At 49.5% G+C, this 21582-nt stretch overlaps 12 protein-coding genes across 12 annotated transcripts; 4 read left to right on the top strand and 8 right to left on the bottom strand.

Moving 5' to 3' along the window:
• Positions 1-340: 340 nt before the first annotated feature.
• CPAR01_13390 (uncharacterized protein) lies at positions 341-871 on the bottom strand (the record flags this gene model as incomplete). Its single annotated transcript, XM_060497644.1, has 1 exon — positions 341-871. One exon carries the CDS (start codon positions 869-871, stop codon positions 341-343), a length of 531 nt encoding a protein of 176 aa, XP_060344037.1.
• Positions 872-960: 89 nt separating this feature from the next.
• On the bottom strand, positions 961-1182 carry CPAR01_13389 (uncharacterized protein; the record flags this gene model as incomplete). Its single annotated transcript, XM_060497643.1, has 1 exon — positions 961-1182. One exon carries the CDS (start codon positions 1180-1182, stop codon positions 961-963), a length of 222 nt encoding a protein of 73 aa, XP_060344036.1.
• A 1332-nt stretch (positions 1183-2514) lies between these two features.
• Positions 2515-4409, top strand: CPAR01_13388 (uncharacterized protein; the record flags this gene model as incomplete). Its single annotated transcript, XM_060497642.1, has 5 exons — positions 2515-2933; positions 2992-3666; positions 3717-3851; positions 3925-4261; positions 4323-4409. 5 exons carry the CDS (start codon positions 2515-2517, stop codon positions 4407-4409), a joined length of 1653 nt encoding a protein of 550 aa, XP_060344035.1.
• Positions 4410-4896: 487 nt separating this feature from the next.
• Positions 4897-6083, bottom strand: CPAR01_13387 (uncharacterized protein; the record flags this gene model as incomplete). The annotated part of the gene is made up of 6 exons (XM_060497641.1): positions 4897-5080; positions 5136-5509; positions 5584-5657; positions 5718-5751; positions 5805-5824; positions 5879-6083. 6 exons carry the CDS (start codon positions 6081-6083, stop codon positions 4897-4899), a joined length of 891 nt encoding a protein of 296 aa, XP_060344034.1.
• Positions 6084-6936: 853 nt separating this feature from the next.
• CPAR01_13386 (uncharacterized protein) lies at positions 6937-7541 on the top strand (the record flags this gene model as incomplete). The annotated part of the gene is made up of 2 exons (XM_060497640.1): positions 6937-7149; positions 7221-7541. 2 exons carry the CDS (start codon positions 6937-6939, stop codon positions 7539-7541), a joined length of 534 nt encoding a protein of 177 aa, XP_060344033.1.
• A 1575-nt stretch (positions 7542-9116) lies between these two features.
• Positions 9117-10782, bottom strand: CPAR01_13385 (carboxylesterase; the record flags this gene model as incomplete). Its single annotated transcript, XM_060497639.1, has 2 exons — positions 9117-9167; positions 9226-10782. 2 exons carry the CDS (start codon positions 10780-10782, stop codon positions 9117-9119), a joined length of 1608 nt encoding a protein of 535 aa, XP_060344032.1.
• A 634-nt stretch (positions 10783-11416) lies between these two features.
• On the bottom strand, positions 11417-12959 carry CPAR01_13384 (agmatinase; the record flags this gene model as incomplete). Its single annotated transcript, XM_060497638.1, has 7 exons — positions 11417-11875; positions 11931-12072; positions 12138-12264; positions 12331-12436; positions 12503-12670; positions 12726-12811; positions 12869-12959. 7 exons carry the CDS (start codon positions 12957-12959, stop codon positions 11417-11419), a joined length of 1179 nt encoding a protein of 392 aa, XP_060344031.1.
• A 624-nt stretch (positions 12960-13583) lies between these two features.
• Positions 13584-15230, top strand: CPAR01_13383 (amino acid permease; the record flags this gene model as incomplete). The annotated part of the gene is made up of 1 exon (XM_060497637.1): positions 13584-15230. One exon carries the CDS (start codon positions 13584-13586, stop codon positions 15228-15230), a length of 1647 nt encoding a protein of 548 aa, XP_060344030.1.
• Positions 15231-15473: 243 nt separating this feature from the next.
• Positions 15474-16499, top strand: CPAR01_13382 (uncharacterized protein; the record flags this gene model as incomplete). Its single annotated transcript, XM_060497636.1, has 2 exons — positions 15474-15663; positions 15721-16499. The coding sequence occupies 2 exons, from the start codon at positions 15474-15476 to the stop codon at positions 16497-16499; spliced, it is 969 nt and encodes a 322-aa protein (XP_060344029.1).
• A 107-nt stretch (positions 16500-16606) lies between these two features.
• CPAR01_13381 (uncharacterized protein) lies at positions 16607-17339 on the bottom strand (the record flags this gene model as incomplete). The annotated part of the gene is made up of 3 exons (XM_060497635.1): positions 16607-16882; positions 17004-17068; positions 17141-17339. The coding sequence occupies 3 exons, from the start codon at positions 17337-17339 to the stop codon at positions 16607-16609; spliced, it is 540 nt and encodes a 179-aa protein (XP_060344028.1).
• A 1718-nt stretch (positions 17340-19057) lies between these two features.
• On the bottom strand, positions 19058-19479 carry CPAR01_13380 (uncharacterized protein; the record flags this gene model as incomplete). Its single annotated transcript, XM_060497634.1, has 2 exons — positions 19058-19087; positions 19144-19479. The coding sequence occupies 2 exons, from the start codon at positions 19477-19479 to the stop codon at positions 19058-19060; spliced, it is 366 nt and encodes a 121-aa protein (XP_060344027.1).
• A 1633-nt stretch (positions 19480-21112) lies between these two features.
• On the bottom strand, positions 21113-21547 carry CPAR01_13379 (uncharacterized protein; the record flags this gene model as incomplete). Its single annotated transcript, XM_060497633.1, has 1 exon — positions 21113-21547. One exon carries the CDS (start codon positions 21545-21547, stop codon positions 21113-21115), a length of 435 nt encoding a protein of 144 aa, XP_060344026.1.
• Between the last annotated feature and the right edge of the window lie 35 nt (positions 21548-21582).

Below are 21582 nucleotides of genomic sequence, written 5' to 3'. Positions count from 1 at the left end.
CTTTGGCAGTTGCAAGCGTGTCATTCTCGATCTCATCGCACCGTTAGCATCGTACTTGAAAAAAGGTAAGGATTGTTATCAGTGGTAGTTGACTAGAAACCTGTCACCTATTCCCATCCAGTTCTCCAATGCGCCCAAAAATCGAAACCACCCTTCAAATCGCGAGGTACACGACGATACACCACCCAAGCTCAATGTACACAAATTCCTCGCTGACCAAGCCAAGAAACATAGGAAGAGGTGAATGTTGCGTAGTAGCCGAGAAATCCAAGTCGAGACAGCCCTCAACCAAGCCTGACTGTCCCAACTCGACTCCTCAAGCCAATATGAAGCCGCACCTTTAGAATCGAATAAAATGCCTAAACCACCCAGCCGTACTATAATCCAGCATGAACTTTGGAATGTACTTGGGCTTCGGTTCCATGTCCTTCACAGCCTCACTCTCTCCCTTGCCCGTCTCCCTCTGCGCCTCCTCCACCTTGGCACTCTTCCCACCAACAGGCATCGTATGAACCGAAGGCCTCATAATGTGAACATTCACCTCGACCGGATCAACCTGAATGTGCGAGCGTTTATCTTTCGCGATATTGATCCGTCCATCATGTTCCTCGAGAAGCACGTCTCGACGTTTTGTGAGGAGAGACGAGGTGAATTGTGACGATGACTTGATCCTGCTGATGACGCGGACGGGATCGACGCGTAGGGCGGAGAGGTCGACATTGTCTACGCCGATTTTGCCCGTATGGATACCGAGGTCTTGGGGGGGTGGTGAGTCGGGGGTTGGGGCGAAGACTTTGTTGTCTTTTGCGGTTGGGAGGGCGAAGGCTGTTGTTAGGAGGAAGAGGGTGAGGAGGGATGTTGGTAGATGCATTGTTTGGTGTTTGGTTGCCTGACTGTCGTGATGATGGCTTCAAAGTCGAGTGACAATGACAACTTGCAGTTTCTTGGACTTAAATGGTGTTAAGAGGTAAGGTGGTGGGTGAGTCCCAGAGCCCAGGGACTTATACCACCCACCGAAGACGAAAGAAGCTTTTTTTTTCTCCATGATTCCACCGGCCGCATCAAAGTTGGGATCGGGAAAAAGAGGGGATCGCAAGAACAGTCCAAACAACTTGCACCTGTGCGGTGCGGGGCGGGCGTGCCGCGTGCGTACGTGCGAGCCACAACGGTGTCAAGTGTCATTGACTGCCAGTTTTGACACCTTCTGGCTGCAGACTGCCGGGGAAAGGTTAGTCGGTAAGTTCAAGAGGTATACATCCTGCACAGTAAGGTAGTGAGTGTCTTCTCGAAGGCCGGGGGCCGTGGGCTCAAGAGAGGGGTTTGCGAAAGGTTCTTGACGGTTGTCTTGGGATTTAGGTGAGGTCATCGTGTGGCGGGAACATCAGACCAACTTTCGAACTCATGTGCGTGGTTTCGGAGCGTTGAGCGTGTTGGAAGGTTTTGGAAGTCGGTGGGGGTTCCCTTACTTTAGTTGTCGGTGGACTGTTTGACTGTGTCATTGTGTGAGGAGGGAGGAGCTTTGACGTTAGGAAGTCCGGGTGAGAAAGCTTGGTTCGGGATGCCGAGAGGGGACGCCGGGTTTACGGCCCCGCCTGATGCGGGCGATAAGTTGCGAGCCGACGTTGATTTGTGCTCCTAGTTTACTACAGTTAGTTGCACTTGACCAAGCTTTCAGCCTCAAATGCCTGATCCTTAGTCTTGGCTAAAAATCTCCCCTCTGCCTTATTGCTACGATGGAACTCTGGCGCAAGCCTAGTTATTGAGTTGGCCGATAGAACTTTTCAAGGCAATCAATACAGTCATCACCGTATCTCGAAAAACAATTCATCCCAAAAATACAATTAATATCCTAATATAACAAATTTGATATCCGGACAATGTTAGCTGGTTGCTCAGAGTGTTCTGGTGATATTTACACATGTAGCAGTAGCTCATAAGGCCATTCTGAGCCCACTGCCGTTTAAACAGCGATACGACCGAGAAAGATGTCACTTCAACGGAAGTGAGAATCATCAAAAGTGTGAACTCCATCACGGTCATATGCGTTCGCGATCCTCAAAGGCTGAGGTGTGGCGGTGTAGTTGCTATTGAAAATTACATTGCTTTTGGCAAATCATCACAAGGCTTTTTCCGCAGATGTGGTTCGCCAGTATGCAGCCTTTAAGGCACCCGCCTAGGCCTGTCTGCTAGTTCCAGCATAATGAGCCAGTAATGGATGCCCGCGAAATTGACCAAAAAGCTGACCTGCAGGTCTGCCTTGTTATCTGGCCAGGGGTAAGCGCGCCTAAGCCTCCATCTCGCCTGGCGCCAGGCATAACCAACAATTGGGATGATACGGAGCTGAGAGATTTGGAAGCCTCGATCCCCAAAGTTGTTTTGCCGGGGCGTTTCCTTTCTCGTAAACTCTGGTGACCAGCATCTCAATACGGGCATCCCATGACAGCATCACTTCTTCCAAACGTCTTCTTCTAGAGTCGCTCCCGTCTCTTTCAGGTATCAATTAGAGTGACCAAAATGGCTGACCCTCTCAGTATCGCTGGCTCGGTTGCTGGATTGCTGGCCACGGCGGTCAAAGTGTACAACACCACCTCCAATTTCGTGTCCAGTGCAATCGATGCCCCCGAGTCTGCGATACAAATGTTTCAACTCATTGAAGAGACAAAAATAACTCTGTCTTCTGTCCACGAGCTGCTTCACTCCCTCGACACCTTCCCCAGTTCCCGCAAAAACATGATCCAGCTCGATCACCTCTCCATTGTCATCACACACTCCGTTCTAACACTTTCAAAACTCGAATCCATCGTCTGCCAGCAGGATGGGTTGCGGTCTCGGATGAAATGGGCGCTGTGGCACGAAAAGAAGATTCTAGCTCTTCTTCCCCGGTTGGAGTCTCAGAAGTCAACATTGACTGTGATGATCACACTTCTCAATAGGTGAGTAGTAGACAACCAAAGGCACTAGGTATTTGAAGATTTATTTATCATGTCATAGCGAGACTCAAGAAGAAGCGAGTCGCTCACAAATCACCATGTTGGCCAAAGTGGACGAAATTCTTCAGCAAAACCGAACACTAGCCGAACAATTGAAGCTGCTCGACAACGGAAAGTCGTGGGACACTAGATCCGTCAAGTTCATGGACAACGCGTCCTCAATAATCAGCAGACCTGTGTCTACCCAAAGTGTTATCCACAGATCCCCTTCAGCCGCCTTTCGGACCCCAGAGTCTTTGGAGGGATCAATGATCATGACGCTATCAAAAAGGAATTTCGAGCTCGACTTGGGTCAATCGAGGGTTTATAAACGGGCCCAAGACCGCGAAACAGACAGATCCTCTTTCACAACATCCAACGCCCCGACAAGCGCTTGGAGTATGCTCTCAGGTCTCACCATCGGCGACATTTCCACAGTGTCAGCGTTTAGATTGCCAATTACTCTCAAGGATATCAATAAAATTGCACCGGGGTCAACATTTTCAGGTCTTTTGATGAACTATCAATCTATGGAAGACCAGACTCGATCCAATCCATTTGAGTGCAGGGACTCACTGTCACGAGCTCCCATTAGGGACGAAAGATTGGCAGGGACGTTGCCTTTCAAATTTGATGAGTCTGGCGACGTCGCGTACAGAGAGCCCGAAATTCAACAAGAAGGATTGACAACTTGCACGTGAGTACCTGATCTCTCTCTGCAAATCGGTTTTATTCTGAAACTCGTAGTATCATGATAGTCGGGGACTCCAAAGCGCTTAATAGTGAGATGATCAATACTTTCATCAACCCAACACCATGGTTAAAACTCGAAAAAGATGTACATATCCCCAGGCGTGCTCACTATTCTCGATACGCAGTACGGTACGTGTCTTTGGCAACACCAAAAAGTCTTGTCTGTCAAAACGGTCCGTGAATTCTCTATTGACATGGATAGTGTGCGTGGTGAAATACTGGGCCTTGAACTACACGATACAACAGGACTAGCAGATGATCGCTCTCTCAGGCAACAGTCATACAAATGTGACGACGCATTCTTGATTCTCGTAGGCGTGGACAGCGCGGCGCGGGTCGAAATCCAAGACCTAGCGAACGAGGTTTCCAGAGCGCGACCAGACGCCCTTTGTTTTCTGGTTGGGACGTCTAAGAACCGTGGAGCACCGCATGGCGATGCTGAGTTGGGACGTATCGCGAAATTCTTCCTTGATCTAAGAATGAAGGTGTTGTATTGTGATGTGCAACACCCGATGAGCGTTGGACAACTGCTCGCACAGGTAGGCCCCATGCTAGGGCTATTGATTCCATGAGATAATGAGCTAATCAAGTTCCGCGCAGGCCATTATAGCTGCGAATCGTAGAGGCCTAAGGAACTTGCTCGAAGCCCCCACCTCGCCTCAACTATCCAAGGTTACGATCGAATAGGGAGGATTGACAGGAAACAAGTTACATATTCAGCAAGGGTATCCTTGAGTATTAAGCAAGGAAAAGTAATCAGATCGTCACGGAATCAGGAAGAGAGCTGTGGGCTAGGGCGTTGTCGGTCGAATGTGGATTGATCAAAGCTTATACTGCCATTGGAGGATCTCATAGAATTGAGATACCAGACCTTATAGGGAGATTCGAAATTCCGAATTCGGTAGCTTCCATCGAAGGCTATCGACGATAGAAATTTTATCAAATCACTTTCACGCTTTTGATTTGCGCTGTTTGCTTTCCTCCAAAACTCCGCTTTCACTGGATAGGCTATCCATCTCAATGTCGAACTGTGAGTATCTGCTGCGCGGCCCTCGAGAAACACTGGCATGCGTACTTTCCTTCACTCTCGATCCCTCCGAGGCGATCAATTTAGGTGCCATTGCCCTGAAGAATCTGCGTAGGGTAGGCATTGAGCCACATATTATGAATAGATTCACCTCGACGAAACTGTGAGCGGGAAGTCATAAGTTAAAAGTATGGCATATGGAGGACTTTGGAAGAAGACAGGGTTGAGGACGTACGACCAGACATTTGCAGGGGCTGCTACCCATGGGATATCATTGGATGAAAGGAGCGACTGCAAGTAAACCATGCGGACGACAGATGTTGTGACAGTTCTGGAAAGGGGATCAGTATGTTTCCTCTCAGACGGCTGGAATATGGTAGACATACATGGATCCAATGCCAAACATAAGCACGGCTCCCACTTTGACAGCCGGCCGCATCTGCAAACGAAGAACCATGGGTATTGGTATGATGAAAAGGACGACGTCAGAAACAATATTGGAAACGGCGATGGCCATGTAAAGTACTGCTGAGTTTAGACATGTTCCGGAGGTGTACGGGTCCCAGTTTGTGCGAATCGGTTGGCAGTGGAAAAGGAGAAGTGATGCGATAATGATAGTGTATGCAGAAACCATCGCAATGGCTGTCAAGATTGCGTTTCGGTACCACCTCTGGGGTGAAATATTGAGGTAGGCGGTCAAAAGTGAGGTTTTCGTCAAGCCGTTGCAGGTGATAAACACAGGGGCAACAATATAAGAGCTCTGTGGGGATACGTCAGAATTGAAGGCAAATTGACATCGACAGCATCCATTTCGACATCGACCGGAACACTCACCAGCATATGCTTCTCATATATCTGTATGGACATCTCGAAGGCGTGGTGACCCAAACCCCCTATCGATATAGACCCTGAAGTACGATGTCAGTGTCTTGATCGAGCCCCGAGAACCTGAAGGCATAGCATCCTACATATCTGCACCGACTGCATGACAATAGAACAGACCTTGAGAGAATCAGTTTCCTTCGGGTTCAGATAGCAGTATGTCAGATATTTACCCATGCGAAGAATATCAGAACTGTGGGGAATGAATGTCAATAACAGCATGGTTGTGTGGTGCCAAGTCACTCACAATCGTCGATCTTTGGGCCATCGGATAGACAGAACTTTGTGTAGAATCTCTGGATCAGAGTCAAGAATGCCAAGGGCCCCAATATTCCAAACACCAGGTAATGTTCGAGCACTTTTTGTTGTTGCGGATGCTCAAAGTCTACCAAGTAGCCCTCGGGGGCCTTGATGACAGTTATGGTGCCATTAGTGATCGGAAACTCGGCCATGAGAATGACCAAGTGTTGACGGTCTTCAAAAGGCCAAGGGAAGAGGAGATGGAAAATCAGAAAAGACAGACTGGCGACAAATTCATCCTTGCATACTACGCGAACAAACAGCTGCGACCCTCAATATTTAAACATGCGCACAACCATCCTCTGATCTGCTTGAGCTCTTTTTTCATTGTGCTAACCTTATCACGGAAAATGACGAGGATTCGCTCTTTGAATTATATTAAACATGACTGATGCGACTGGAAAAGACTCTGAGGCGGGCTGAGCTATCACATTCCCGTTTTCTGTCAACCAACACGAGCACCGGCCCTGGACTGGAGAACTGCATGGGCCCTGGCTTTCGGATGGACCTTGGCCTGCACTTTCACACAACAGATGGCCAAGAAATGCAGGACAAGGCTGCCTACATGCAGCAAATTTCGCCAATGTAAGTTGAACATCCGGACCGATCTGATACCTGGTTACTCAAACCCTTGCGTTCTCAACCGGAATGGATCGAATGACCGTCCTGTGAGAGCATGAGTAGCACAGTTGGTAGATTCTGGGCCGCAAGTCTAGGCGCTCTATCGATCAACCGCGAGAACCGAACCATGAGATACTCATCATGCAAACGACGCAAACAATAGCAACCCTTGAAAACCAATCTTAATGGAGCATGGTGTTGTATTGGATTCTCACAACCTGAACTGGAGCCCCGGCCAGGAACCCACCCAAGATCGAAAGACATAAAGGCTCAGATCCATTCCATTCTTTCTTTCTGGAACCCCAGGAGACACAAATCAAGTCCAGGTACCCGGGCACCTCTTCATCCTTTCTCACTCTCATCTTCAACCTAATATCAGCCAAGATGGTCCGCCTCTCCGTCCCGCTCACCATCGCAGCGACGCTGATCGCCAGCGGCATGACCGCATGCTCAAACACTGGGCAGGCTCAGATGGTCACCTACGTCAAGCGAGCGACCAACCTGACCCAGGAGCAATTCTGGGACTACTGGCAGACCCAGCACGCCCCCAAGGTCGCCCCCTTGGCTGTGCACTTCAACATCACGCGTTACCAGCAGGTTTGTAAATTGTAGCCTTGGCTTCTGCATTGCTGCGAGCCGGCAATGAGCATAAACTGATTCTGTCATAGATCCAAGTCGGGGGCCAGATTCTTCCCACCGAGGCAGGTTCAACCGTGCCGGCATCCACCGTCCCCGTTGACTTTGACGGCATTGCCATGTTCCTGTACAAGTCTCCCGCGGTCCTCACGGCAATGCTTTCTCACCCTTACTACCTTGCTGTTGTTGAGCCTGACGAACATGTCTTCATCGACAAGGGTGCTTTTGGTAACGGCATGGTCGCAACATTTGTTGGTACCGACATAGAGATCGTTGATGGGAAGCAGGATGTGTGGGTAGGAAGTCAGGCTACGCGGGAAAAGTTTCAGAAAATCTTTGAGTCGTACCTGTAGGGCCTGGGTGGAAATCCACCAGTTATCTCAACTTAGATGCTGCAAGAGAGAGGAACCTGCCGTATAGAGTAATTTTACCGGAGACCCAAGTACATGTAATAATCCAATAGATGTGCTGGTTCTTCAACTTTGGTACATCACTTGGCCGCGTGTCATCCGCAAGACTACTTCCCACTCATGTGCATCTTGCCCGTTGGCAATGTGCTGCCAATTCCTCTCTCTTTTCTTCGATAAGAAATGACTTGTAGGATCTTGGCGATAGTAGCAACAAGGCTCCCGGCAGCTTTGCGGAACATGTTCTGAACTGGGAGAATGTGCTGTTGGTTGTTGTTAAATCAAAGCATCAAATATGACGGGTCATATGCGGTCGAAGTTATATCCCACTTTACCGTCGTACCCCCAGGCGGAAGTGGACCCGCGGCGACGGAGGCCATATCCGTCTCTCCGGTTGGGCTCTGCAGCAAGGGTCGTGGGGATCAAAGCCAATTCCATCACTGCGTGTAAGAGTGAATGGAGTCTGCAAGGGGACCTCTCGGAAAGTCTTTTCGCTTGGGATAGTGAAGGGTGTGGAGTGTCTTTCGATTATGCATGCGGACAAGGACCACGTAAACCCCTGGCAGACCGTTTTCTGTTGGAACCGGGGGCATTTCTATTTCACCAGCCTTTTGTACCAGGGACCATCAATGTCTGCTCATAGATACGGATACATTCCGTATGGTTACTGAGTAGAGAAAAAAGAAAGAAAGAAAACAAATGAGGGCAGTCGTAGTACATCAACTTTCGGATATGACAAACAAGAGCGTCAGCCAAGTTAGAGATATGTAGCCATCTAGCAAAAGAACAATCCCAAGAACGCAGATACGAGCAAAGAGGAGGCTCGTCAGTATACGAGCAGCAGGTGACCAGGGTCCATGTCCATCTAGTACCTATCTGTCGTCAAATTTGTGCTTGAACCAGGAGGCAGTACTTGCAACAAGGTACTTGCATGTGAGGGGTGCTCTGATGGCTCAAATCACTGTGAAGTAGAAAAACAGAGGACTCGTACGTTTGAATCAACGTTGTAGATTGGATTTCAACTGTCACAAAGATAATCACACCAGTTTCGTTACTTAGCTGAGCGATAAACCCAGTGACTGTCCCCTCTCCTATTATGCTGCTGGGTCGGAAGCTCGCGATGCATTGTGGCAGGGTACCGGCTCCTAAAGGATCTTCGGTGTTCATCTGGTTTCTCCACAGACCATGAACAGAATACTCAGTTCTCTGGGAAGCCTGCCACCCTGTGTACTGGAAGCGAGAATAATGTCACGATGTGATCTGCTATAGCCTATAAGTGAAAGACGCAGCGGTATGGGCAACTTTAAGTTGCTGCAACATGACACTTTCGGGTCTACTGTTCTAAAAGAAGGAAGATGTGGTAGCTTCGAACTCAGTAAATAAATGAACAGCGCAGTCTAAGTATCATCAGAAATGCATACATGCTCGCGATCTAGCCCTCTTCATTAATATTTCCGAAGTCCTGCCTCCATCTCCGGAGCCGGTGCTGAAACTGCATGCTCAGGTACGCCAGAACACTACTCAGAGAGGAGACTGAATGACCGGGTACTTGGGAAATGCAGGTGCGTAGACCTGAAATGTGATCAGTAAGATGTCTTATACAGGAAGTAAGATATTGCAGGATACGTACCGACTTGCAGCGAGCATTGAAATCGCCGGTCAATCCCTGAATGGCAGACAACTCGTCTCCAGGGACTCCGAGCTTGACCAAAGGCCCGGACTGAGGTGACCCCTTGGCCCATTCAGGCCCAGCAGCCGGGTTCTTGATCCAGTCCACGAACCAACCATGGATGGAATCAGCCAGCGCCTGCTGTGCCTCAGTTACGCCCGTAAGTGAATCGAAGCACTCGTTGCCTCCATGGAAGAAGGGCACCTCGGTTCCGTGTGTGGGTGCCGTGCCCGGAACCCCAACCACGTTGTCGTAAGCTCCGAAGAATCTATAGACCCAGGTGTCTTGCTTGGCACTGCGCAGGTCAAGCAGATAGTCGACGGCGCAGTTGAAACGGGCGTCACCATATTGGGCACCACTTCTGAGAGACTCTGTCTCGTAATCTGAAGCATTATACGCCGCTAGCAGAACGTCGTCTTCAATGTGTGCACTATCCGCATCGAAAGTGTTGATCCAAGAGCTGAAGTTACTGTTTTCGGCGCCATACACCAGGCTGAAGATGGTGCCCTCACCATCAGAAGTTCCCGTAAGGAGGGGCACGTGTGATGCATACTGGCCGGCCGCAAACCTTGCAGCATAATCAGAGTGCCTTGTGACGTTATCAATGACGGGAGTGAACCACGTGTTGAAGGTCGAGTTGAAGTCAGCTGTCTGGAAAGCGTACGAGTCGACACTGCGCAGGCACTCGACTTGGTTATCCCCTGCCTTCGGACAACCAGCCTCAGCCGCTACGGCGTCGAGTCCTTGGTTGACTGGCGCGTATCCTGGTCCAGACATGGCATTCGCACTCATCTGCACTGCTCCCTTGAGCCACGAATCTGGGTGGTTCCAGAGGTAGTGATCGACCTGAACTGCTCCGGACGAATGACCGCCGAACACAATGTGATCGGGATTGCCTCCGAACGCATGGATGTTGTCACGGACCCAGTCAAGTGCCTTTTCGACGTCCAAAATACTGAAGTTTTGTGATTCCTCGGGAGACGTCTCGCTGAGCTCCGACGAGTGCGGCGAGGCATAGATACTCTCGCGGGTATTGAAGTTGACGTATATCACACCGTTGCGGGCAAAGTTGGACCCTTGAAGTTGAGGATTGCTGCTGGAACCAGTGACCATTGCGCCTCCGTACATGTATACGAAAACAGGCAAGTTCTCGCCTGTCGAGGGTGCCCAGATGTTGAGGTTCAGGCAATTCTCATCTTGCTGGCTGTAGAGAGTGCCAGAAATCGCTTGAGGGCAAGTAGGACCATAGGAAGTTGCGATTACCGTCGTGTTGGACTTTGGCACATCTTGCGGCGTCCTCCATCGGTTTTCGCCAGCTGTTGTGGCAGCAAAGGGGATGCCTAGGAATACCGAGTTGCAACTTGCGTCATGGTACCCCTTGACCAGACCTTGGGATGTGCGGGCGTGAGGCGCAGATTGAGTTGCGTTGCTGCAAGTGCTTGCCAGGACCGAGGTTAACAAGCTAGAGAACAACATGGTAAGGGCCGTAACTGATGGCGACATGTCGTTGAAGTGCATATTGTGTCAATCGGCCAATACCTTCAAGATGTAGAGAACGTGAAATGCATATTGACACGATGGGATTCCCGGAAGAAAAGGAGATGGCTATCCAGCACCGTTTTCTTCAAGGTGGATATTAATTACAAAATACGACCTCGAGGCCTTGTCAACCCCACTGAAGACCGTTCTGGATTAGCCCATTACAACGAATTTTCGGTGATGTTGCAGCGATCTCCTATGGAGTTCAGCCCCAGGCACATTTATGCTTCTTTTCAAAGTTTGGATGAAATTCTCTTCCCCAGATTCTGATTTTTCCTCGTCCTAGAATGATATTTCCCAATAGGGCTGATGGTAATGAATTGCAGACTTCCAAGCATCCTCACATTCAACTGAGTTGAGGGAGCAGGGGGAGGACGAGGTTACGTAAATCGCCATAAGCACCGTCAGCAAACCCCCTGGCATTACGGATAACTTGCCAAAACGGGGAGAGGTGAGCGAGCAAAAATATGACTGGCTTTTCAAAAATATTATCAGCTCATGGCCTCAATAGTCCGGTTCTTCTCGTCTTTCTCAAGCAGCCAAGTTTCTCTGCTTTGTCGCAATGATTTTGCGGCGAGTAACTGGCGTTTCTCTCCTTGTTGACAGGCAGTGACTACAACTCGTCTTTCTCGTCCCTGGGCAGATCAAAAATCTTCTTCTTCGTCATGCCAGCCAGGATGTCGACAATCAAGTCAGCGGCAGCGACGGAAGTTGTCTCGGCCACCGAGTCATAAGGCGGGCTGACTTCGACGACATCAGCACCAACCAGGTTGAGTCCTTCAAGACCCTTGAGGAATCGCTTCAACTCTCTCGTTGTCCAGCCGCCTGACTCTGGCGTTCCAGTAGCTGGAGCAATGCTCGGATCGAGGACTGTAGCGTTGTTAGTTAAACATTCGTCATGATGGGGCGGTCCCAACTTGCCATCAATGTCGATGGAAAGATACACTGGCGTATTGCCAACTGCGTCTCTGACTTTCTTGACGATGCCACTCATGCCAATATCGTCAATCTCATGAGCTTCAATTATGGTGAATCCGACAACATCCCTGTCGATTTCATAGTCTTTCGGGCTCTGCATTATGTCAGATAAGTTGATCACTGTAAAACTAATATGAGTCGCTACTCACGAAGAGCTTGGTCCTCAGACCGCCATGAACGCTGGTGCCCTTGCTGATGCACCCTTCTCGGCTCGCATGCCAGAAGAAGGTTCCATGGGTGATGGCAGACTGGTTCGAAACGATTCCCGTATAGCCTTCATAAGGATCCCATCTGCGCATGAGTGTTGTTAGTGGCTGATGCCTTAAGCCAGTAGCGCTGAATGTGAGGAGTCTTACGTGTCAAGGTGCGAATCGAGATGAATGACGGAGATGGGACCATAAACTGTCTTCAGACTGCGAAGAATTGGCAAGACTATAGAGTGATCTCCTCCAAGGCTGATGATGCGGGGATGTTCCCATTCATCTAGAATGTAGGTTAGCGGTTGTGACTACTTTGCATGTCTGTTGTTGCCAACATCAGTGGATTTACTCTGATCGGTGGTCGGATGATAGAGAATCTGTCGATACGCCTGTTCCATCTGCTTAAACGCATGGCTGGCATCAAATGGCGTGATGGGCACGTCTCCACAGTCGATCTTTCACCGCGGCATTGCGTTAGTGCTACGTGATCCATAAAGATGTTCAGTCAGATAAGCCCTCACAATCTCTAGCCCCTGTTCGTAGGGGTCAACCTCCCACACGGTGTTATAACTACGCCCTTTCTTCTCCCTGGACGATCCAGCCCGAATACCTCTCGGGCCGAAGCGAGCGCCTGGACGGTAGGAAGTAGAGGTGTCATAAGGAAAGCCCAGAACGGCAATGTCTAGAGGCTGGACTCGGGGTCAGATGAAACCTCACATGGCATTTGAGCTGCACGTAATATACCTTATTATGCGACTCCGCTAAACAACGTTGCCATTCCAAGTGCGCAAATGTCACAGGCTGGGAAAAGGGCAGATCTTTGTCCAGATCTGGGGAGAAGGTTAGCTGAGAACCTTGCAAACAGCCGCCGAGACAGCTGAACATACCTTCAAGGGGATATTGATAGTTCGGGCCAACATTTAGGGCAGCTGCAAGGTCAGCACCCGCGCAGAGTAGGATTGCATCTGCAAGACGCATAGTGAACGTGAGTATTGGTTTTCTTGGCTTGAATGTTTCGCAATAGATCTGGCTTTGGTAGGTGACATTTTTGTATGATGCTCATCGTATGATTTGCTTAAATAATATCCGACAAGGCGCGCATGTTCAGATGACGACTGGAGTGAGGAGAACCAACGCCGATTCGAGGCCGATAGGTTGAAGCCTTGATGCACCTATCAGACGATTAGAGTTAATCAAAGGCAAGAGACTCCGACAGCACCAACGGCCGGGAATAGGGCCCCCACATCGGTCAAGCCGACTCCTGGAAGTCGACTCCGATATCTTTGGGGATGTTTCACGCGCTATCATGGGCTAAGGCGCGCCTTTAGATAAGAGGTTGGCTTATCTCTTTGAGCTAGACGAATGAGTCGCGAATATCTTCAAAGTATGGTGAATTCAATATCTACAAGGTTCTTTAAGTATAAATATAAATGCAGCTGGGAGGTAATATGTCAAGTCGTTTGATGGTAGTCAGAGACTCCAGGTAAAGCTTTTCGGGAAAGCTTGTTCAATGAACCCTATCGACATCCCTGTCTCCAAACTTCTGCATCATTAACTCTCGAGCCGTCGCACTCTCCTTGATACGAACATCTGCAAGTAAATATGATGGAAACAAAGACAGAAGGCGACAGCGACAACAAGGTCGGAGGCCATGTTGCAGCATCATCTCATCCGGAATCCATCGAAGCTACGGAAACTGCGGAACTCTCGACCAAGCGCGGCCTCTCTGCCCGACATGCACAATTCATCGCTCTTGGTGGAACCATCGGCACCGGCCTCTTCGTCGGTTCCGGCAGCACCCTCGCCCGTGGCGGACCGGCCTTTCTCGTTGGCAGTTATGTCGTTATGTCAGCCCTGATTTACATGGTCTTGACTGCAGTCATTGAGATCTCGACGTACCTTCCGCTGCCAGGCGGCACCATGAACTACTACGGCAGCCGATATGTCTCGCGAAGTCTCGGTTTCATGATGGGATGGCTCTACTTCTACTCTTTTGCAATCTTCGTCCCCTTCGAGCTTACGGCATCAGCCTTGGTCATTGAGTACTGGAATCCGAATGTCAACAACGCCGTTTGGATCACGATCATGTTGGTAATGGTTGTCGGCCTCAACCTTCTACCTGTGAAGTTCTACGGCGAAACGGAGTTTTGGTTCGCTGGACTGAAAGTTCTGACCATTGTTGGTCTGCTGATCCTTTCGGTCGTTCTGTTCTTCGGCGGCGGTCCATCCCACGAGCGACTTTATTTCCGGTACTGGAAGGACCCCGGCGCTACCAAGGAGCTGATCGTTCAAGGAGACGCCGGCAGATTCGTGGCCGCCCTGTCAACTCTCCTTAGCAGCGTGCTTCCATTCACGTTTTCACCCGAAATGGTTGTGGTCACTGCCGGAGAAGTTCAGTCTCCTCGCAGAAACCTGCCGAAAATCGCCCGCAACTTCTTCTGGCGATTGATTGTCTTTTACATTGGCGGTACCATTGCCATCTCGGTCATCTGCCCGTCCAACGCACCGGCACTCACTAGCGGAAGCTCTGGAGCCGCGGCTTCTCCCTGGGTTGTGGGAATCAAGAACGCGGGAATCAAGGGACTCGATAGCGTAATCAACGCTGTCGTGGTTACGGCCGCCTGGTCCGCCGGCAACTCGTTCCTCTATCTGGCAAGCCGATCTCTGTACTCAATGGCCTGTGAAGGCAGCGCCCCGCGGATCTTCAAGCGGTGCACCAAGCAAGGAGTTCCCATCTACGCCGTCATAGCCAGCTCGTTATTCTCGCTTCTGGCTTACATGAACGTCAACTCCAACGCAGCAGACGTTTTCAACTGGCTACTGAATCTCGTCAACACTGGAGGCTTCATCTCCTGGGTCTGCTGCGGAATCATCTACATCCGCTTCCGAAAGGCCTGCGACGTTCAGAATTTGCCGAAATCAGCTCTTGTCGCACGATCCTTTTTGCAGCCTGTTGGGTCATACATCTCGCTAATCATGTTCGGACTTCTGTGTCTTCTTAACGGTTTCACTGTCTTCTTCCCATCTCGCTGGTCCGTGGCAGACTTTCTCTCTGCGTACATCGGACTGCCTTTGTTTATCGTTATCTACTTTGTCCATCGATTTCTACACCGCGCTGATTCCTGGGCCATCTCCTCTCATGAGGTGGACCTCAAGACTGGACTCGCAGAGTTGGAGGCAGAAGAGTCATTGGACGAGCCCAAGGAAGGGTTGCGAGCGCGGTTCAAGCGCCACGTAGGTCGATCTTAGGATGATGACAGATGTATAAGTGATAGGGCGTCGCAGTCTCCTGCCCGACTCCAATAGGCGGCTGAGGCTGAGAGGCTTGACAGCGATAATGATTTAGATACTTGATAAGACACTGTGTAATTTGAGATAGAGAATGAACAATATTAGACAAGTTTCTCGGCTTCAGTGCATCGAATAGCCAACATCTTCCCATTCCAGTCCCTTTGACCTACCTTAGCCTTGCTACTCGACTGAACTGCCATGATGCAACACGCCAAAGTCCTCATAGTGGGCTGCGGTTCTGTAGGAACCATGTGTGCGTTTGCTCTTCAGAAGTCCGGAAACGCCGAGGTCACTGCTATTCTCCGGTCCAATTATGATCTAGTCCAGACCCAAGGCTATCACATCCAGAGCATTGACCACGGGGAAATTGCTGGCTGGAAACCCCATCACAGTGAGTCGCTTATCAGTTCGATTCCGTCCTAGACGTAATGATACTGATGCGCCATAGTGGAAAGATATCTAGAAGACGCACTACAGCATGGCCCTTTCGACTTTGTCTTGGTGGCTATGAAAAACTTGCCTGATGTGTACACAATCCCAGATATTATTGGTCCCGCGATTGCACCCCAAACATCAATCGTGCTCGTTCAGAACGGCATTGATATTGAGCCACCATTACTCGAAGCCTTTCCGAACAACATTTTACTCTCAGGCGTCCCACTGATAGGGTGCGAACTCAACGGACGCGAGATGTTGCATAATGACCCAGATATCCTTCAGCTTGCGTACTGGCCAAATCCAAAGTTTACACCTGAGAACCAGAGCACCGCGTGCGCCGCTTTTGCTCGGATTTACAACAATGGTGGTGCCAAATGCAACATCCAGACGGATATCTCTTGGTTCCGATGGCGAAAGCTCATATGGAACGCTTCTTTTAACACCGTCTGTGCCATAACGAATTTGGACTCGGGCGCCATTCAGGATGCTGGTGGTCTGGACACCCTGATCCGCCCAGCCATGAGAGATGTTGTGGCAGTTGCCCGAGCAGCGGGGCATATCTTCTCCGATGAGATCTTGGATGACATGGTTGCATTCACGCCCAAAGAAGCCCGTCTGAAGCCGAGTATGCAGGTTGACGCGGTGAGGCAGAAGCCAATGGAGATCGAGGTGATCTTAGGAAATCCTATCAAAACCGCGAAGAAACCTGGCGTGCTGGTTCCAACTTTGGAATTTCTCTACAGCCTTTTGCAAACCAAGCAGTGGAGTTTCTTGAATTTGGAGGAGTGAATCTTGTTTCCCATATTTCTTATGTGCTTATCGCAACCTATGTACAAGAAAAATATGATTTTTCCATTCTTCGTTCCCTGTGTCGTTAAGAAGTACATGTAAGCCTCCTAGCGACGGATGTGCACTCTCATGTTCCCGTTACCCCAAGCGTTGTTCTGACCGAAAACGAGACTGCCACGGGTGCAAGCGTCCATGATCTGGCCTGCCGACCGGGCAACATTGCCGCAGGGACTGGATGTGTCCCTGGGAGGGTTGCCACCGGTAGCAACACCGGCGATCTGAGCCTGGCCACGGTGGCAGAAGACAGTGGCGCTGACGACGGCCTTGCACTCCACATTGGCGCGGGCAGCGATGAAGTCGATACACCAGACGGCATCAGCAACCTATCATAGGCAATTAATGTCAGTGAATGCCTTTCATGAAAATACCATGATTCATCGTCGTGTGGTGGTTACAAGACCCTTTCGTGGTAGGCTGGCGAAGGGATAGCTCAGAGTGACTTACAGAGGCAGCGTTATCGTTGTCGTTGAATGTGCAGCTGACATCCTGCTGGCGCTTCTCAAGACCATCTAGACAGTGACAAGTCAGCCATTGGTGGTTCTAGTTGCAAGGCAACATTAAGACAACAATGTATCACGAACCGCTTGAAGTCTGGTTGAATGCGAGAGCCATGGCCTCCTCGGGCGAAGGATGTTGCCCGTTGGGGCTGGCAATGATATCCTCAGCCCACTTCTCAAAAGAGAAGGGAACGTTCTGCTCGGTGGCCTCGGCAGCAGTAGGGGCGGCGGCAATGAGAGGGATAAGGGCCAGAAGGCCGGCGGCGCGGGTGAAGTTGACCATTTTGTCAGTGAAGAGATATTATGTTAGGTTGTTTGAAGAATGATGAGTTGTGGCAATGATCTGAAGAGAAAGGACGCAGCTAGGTGTCCGCGATGGAGCTACTTATACCCACCGAGATAAAATTCTCGAGGTGCCTTGAGAACTCACTGAGGAGGGCGTTAGACGAGAGAATGTCACGCTTGCCACTTCTGGAAGTTTTCTGGACATCTAGACTTGCACCGCTGTCGAAGGAAGGATCTAAAGTTTCCGAGGAAGGCTGGCTCAGCTGCAAGGAGTTGGATCCTCACGATGGGGCTGATATTGCCGCAAATCGTTAACTGGGAATCCAATTTAATACATGCACGGCTCAGTCTCTTGACCGGACAACTTCAATACAACGTCACCCTCACCATCAATGAGTCCGTGTTAGCACGTTGGGGAGCTCATATCTAAACCACAGAACCCGGTAAAGTCTTGGACGTGGATATTGGCAATCTCTTACTTCTGCCCAATACTCAAGTGGTTACGTGGCATTTCTTTCGTTCCCCGATATCTGCTAAAGCTTGATTTATCGCAATTAATTCTCTGCCTGACATGGAGTCTTCGTTTCCAGCGAAAATAAAACTTGATGTCTGGTCGCCAAGCCTCGGCTCCTACCTGTGACCTGGTAGCCCTAGTCTCACAGTAAGATCAACAACCCATCGGCAGCAACGGGTCGGAGTGGCTACCCTTGGCAACTTGCCATTGTCTTGAGCTTAGGGCTAGACTATAAGCAATACGAGGAACACACTCATGGTTACCAGAGCCGGAAAGAGCCCAATTGGACATCTCGCAATTGAACGCGAGGATCTTACTTATGCACCCGCAATCCGAGATCTCGGCAGGTTTCCCATAGGCTCGCTCGGGTGGCATAGATTAAGTTGAATGGGTCTCGGCACGACCCAGTGGCGGTGTATCAGCACTTGTTGGAATAAGCAGGTCCAAGGCGGGGAATTGGCTTTTAAAGGCATAGGGCGAAAGGACCCGCTGAAACGGTCCGAAGCGTGATACTTTTCAACTTGTTCCCCTGAGTTCTGACTGCGAGGAACCCTCTCAAGGACCTTCCAGTGCTCAATTTCACATCGTCGCGGGAACAGTGATTTATGACCATCAAGTCATGGGTCCGCAATTTTACCCTAGTATCGTTTGCTACCGTTCTTGAAAGAAAAGAAATTGTGTAGATTTATCAACCCCAAGAACAATATATCGGAGACAACCACCCAGCATAATCGGGGCCAGGTAAGCTCTTCACAGAGTCCAAAAGAACATGAAACAAGCGAACTATACTTCCTATGTTATTTTTTCCCCAGAAGAACGTAAGAGTTGGATAGAAGTGATTTGATGCTGAACTTTAAGAGATAACCGGTAACAATCCAAAACCCTGGTACACTTCAACATTTTCTACTCTAGAAGGCCACCCAACAGCCCAACAGCGTTTTCGCGGGTCTTCAAGGATTTCTTAAGCCAGCAATTCCCATTATACCCCCCTGTGGTGTCCAGATTTCGATTAAAAACTGCTGCAAGGCACACTCTGGATCCCCTATATCGATTGTATGACGCACAAGCCCTCAAACAATCCAAATACGAGTGGGCCACAATGGCTACTATGTCGTTCGTTTCCCCTGGTCCGTAATTCGTCCCGCAATGAACCGTAAACTTTGCCTCTTCGTCGCATAGTTTTATTGTTTCTGATCTGCCGTCTATGTTGGAGCAGTGAGGGTCGAGTATCTCTATGTGTTGTGTTGGCACCTCTGATGAGTTTCCGGTGGTTGAGGACAAGACAGACCTGGTCGTTGGTCATTAGTCTATTGGACGTCCCATCACTTGTCAACTTTATCAAAAGGAAGTCATACTCACTCGCTTTTTTAACAGCCAACGTGCCACCCACACCACCGCCTATAGCTGCTGTCACCAAAACCACGACCAGCAAAACACCAAGAACGAATGTCGCTGGCCTCAATCCGAGGATTGCACGCTTTTTTGTCGAAGAGTCTGGGATTTTCGATTCCAGAACATGCTGAGTCGGATGATCACATGCAAGAGCCACTTGCTTATGGGTTTTGTCAGGAGAACAGGCCTCGGGGTCATCCGGAATGTAAGCCTCAGGGCCGGTAGAGTCCATCGTGTGCTCTTGTACCCCCACATGAAGCAGCGCATGAAGTCTCAGACTCTCAGTCATAAAAGAAGATAGGAGCAGACACCAGTGTCAATGGAAAGTGAACCGATAGAAGAAATAGGAGGGATGGAAAAGAGGGAACCAACGACCAAGCATTGAGCTAATAATGAACTTAATGGTGTCAATATCGGCTGGTTATTCACAGAGTACTGAGTAGTCTTTGTGTCCTGGAAAGTCAAGAGCTAGCAATTTCTCGACTAATTCGTGGGGTTTGAAACATTGCTGACCTTCGGAGAGGTCTGATCATCGCTCATACAACCTGGACTGCCCTTATGTGTAACTAAGTGTACGTCATACCATCAAAGAGACTGAAGTCTAACACACTTACTGTAGCACATTGCTTACTTGGGGAAGTACAAGCACCTGAAGCTCGGAGAGAGTCTTGTACATGTCTGACTGTGCTAAGAGAATCAGGCCGGCTTGGCTTGAACGCTAGGGCTGTACTACACAGTGTATCGTTCTTTGTACGCATTGGCCGTCAATCAGTTGGACAGCGTGTCAGGCCATTTTGCGTCAAAATCGTTTATCAAATCAAACAAAACTGAGCATTTGAATTACAATGTGCGATTTCTAGCAAACCAACGATCTCGCATAACTTTCAGAGTCAAGGTTTCAACGTGAAAGCGGAGACAAGAGAAATGCCGGATGTGATGCACAACGATACTTTATACCTCAAACATATGTTGAATATAGAGAAGTGAACACCACCCGCTAGACATAGAACATTCAGTAGTCGGATGTGGTGCGACAAACCTCAGTGACAGATGTACTCAATCCTGGAACATTAAGTTAAACGATACGTTTGTGTTGGTTCGCGTCAGCTGTTGTCGACATCAAACTATCAATCATGTAGCAATGGGATGTGAACCTATGTGCGTGTCTTGAACCCACAAGGGAAAGTCAATGATAATTCGGGGGCATACCTTACCTTAGTTAACAACATAGAAATCTCCTAGATGGGTAATAAAGCCAGTTCATACCCATAGTCCGGCAAAAACATCATCCACATGAATTCCGGTGTAGTTGAGCGAGAGTTACGCTCACCTCTCAAGATGGCCGCTGAGCGTGTGTCCAGACGAGTCGCTTGCTGGCGGCTGGTACATCATACCTATAGGGATGTTTGATTGGTGGTCCCCATGATTCCTTTCACGCTTCTAGAGACGAAGGAGGCCGAGTAAGTCCATGGTTTGTTTGTAGTCGGAAGTGCGTTGGCCTGCACGACTTGGTGAGGTGGACTGGAAGGGGCCGAGGTCCGCACGCTATGTCAGAGAAAACTGCATCGGCAGATTCATACCTTATACCAAGGCAGCGACCATCGCAAGGCACGTCAAAACCTCAAAGTCCGGGTGACTCCATTGCACTCTCTTTTGCGCTACACAGCAGGACAAACCTTCATTTCTACGAGCGACAAGGAGGATCAGAACTGTTTGTAGGTAAAGGCTATCGACTATGTTGTATTAAGGTCAACAGATGCCTGTTGCTTGTAAACTGTAGAAGTCCTTGGTCCTATCTGAGTAAGGACTAATGGTCTACTCAGGTGTAGCGATCATAACATTTACAAGAGGAGGGGACTAAATGCTCAATCCAGGATGCCACCCACAGCAGAATTATCAGATATCGACCGGGGACTAGTCGCATTCTTGAGCCAACAATTCCCATTGTTTGGGCCAACATTACCCAGATTCGCGTTGAAGGTCGCCGCGACGCATGTTCTCGACCCTGAGTTGCGATTGTATGATGCACAAGCCCTGAGGCAGTCCAAGTACGAATAGACTACAACGGCAACAATGTCTAGAGCTCCTTTTGCTCCAAAACTCATGCCACAATGCATAACGAATTTGGCATCAACATCAGAGAGTGCAATTGTTCTCGTTTCGCCCTCCATGGCGGGACAGGGGAGCTGGATTTTCCCTTGTGTTGGAACTACTATCGGGCTATCGCTGTCCGTCGATGCAGGGACCAGCGCGGTGACTGTGGTCGTGACAACTGTAGTTGGCGATGCTACGGACGACATTGCATCGCTGAGAACCAATCATCAGAAATTTGTGG

The sequence above is a fragment of the Colletotrichum paranaense genome (genome assembly GCF_030867605.1).
Source record: "Colletotrichum paranaense strain IMI 384185 chromosome Unknown Scaffold_12.1, whole genome shotgun sequence".
Taxonomy (NCBI): Eukaryota; Fungi; Ascomycota; class Sordariomycetes; order Glomerellales; family Glomerellaceae; genus Colletotrichum; species Colletotrichum paranaense.
Note: the sequence above shows the minus strand (reverse complement) of the source record. Positions and strands in the feature narration are given on the sequence as shown.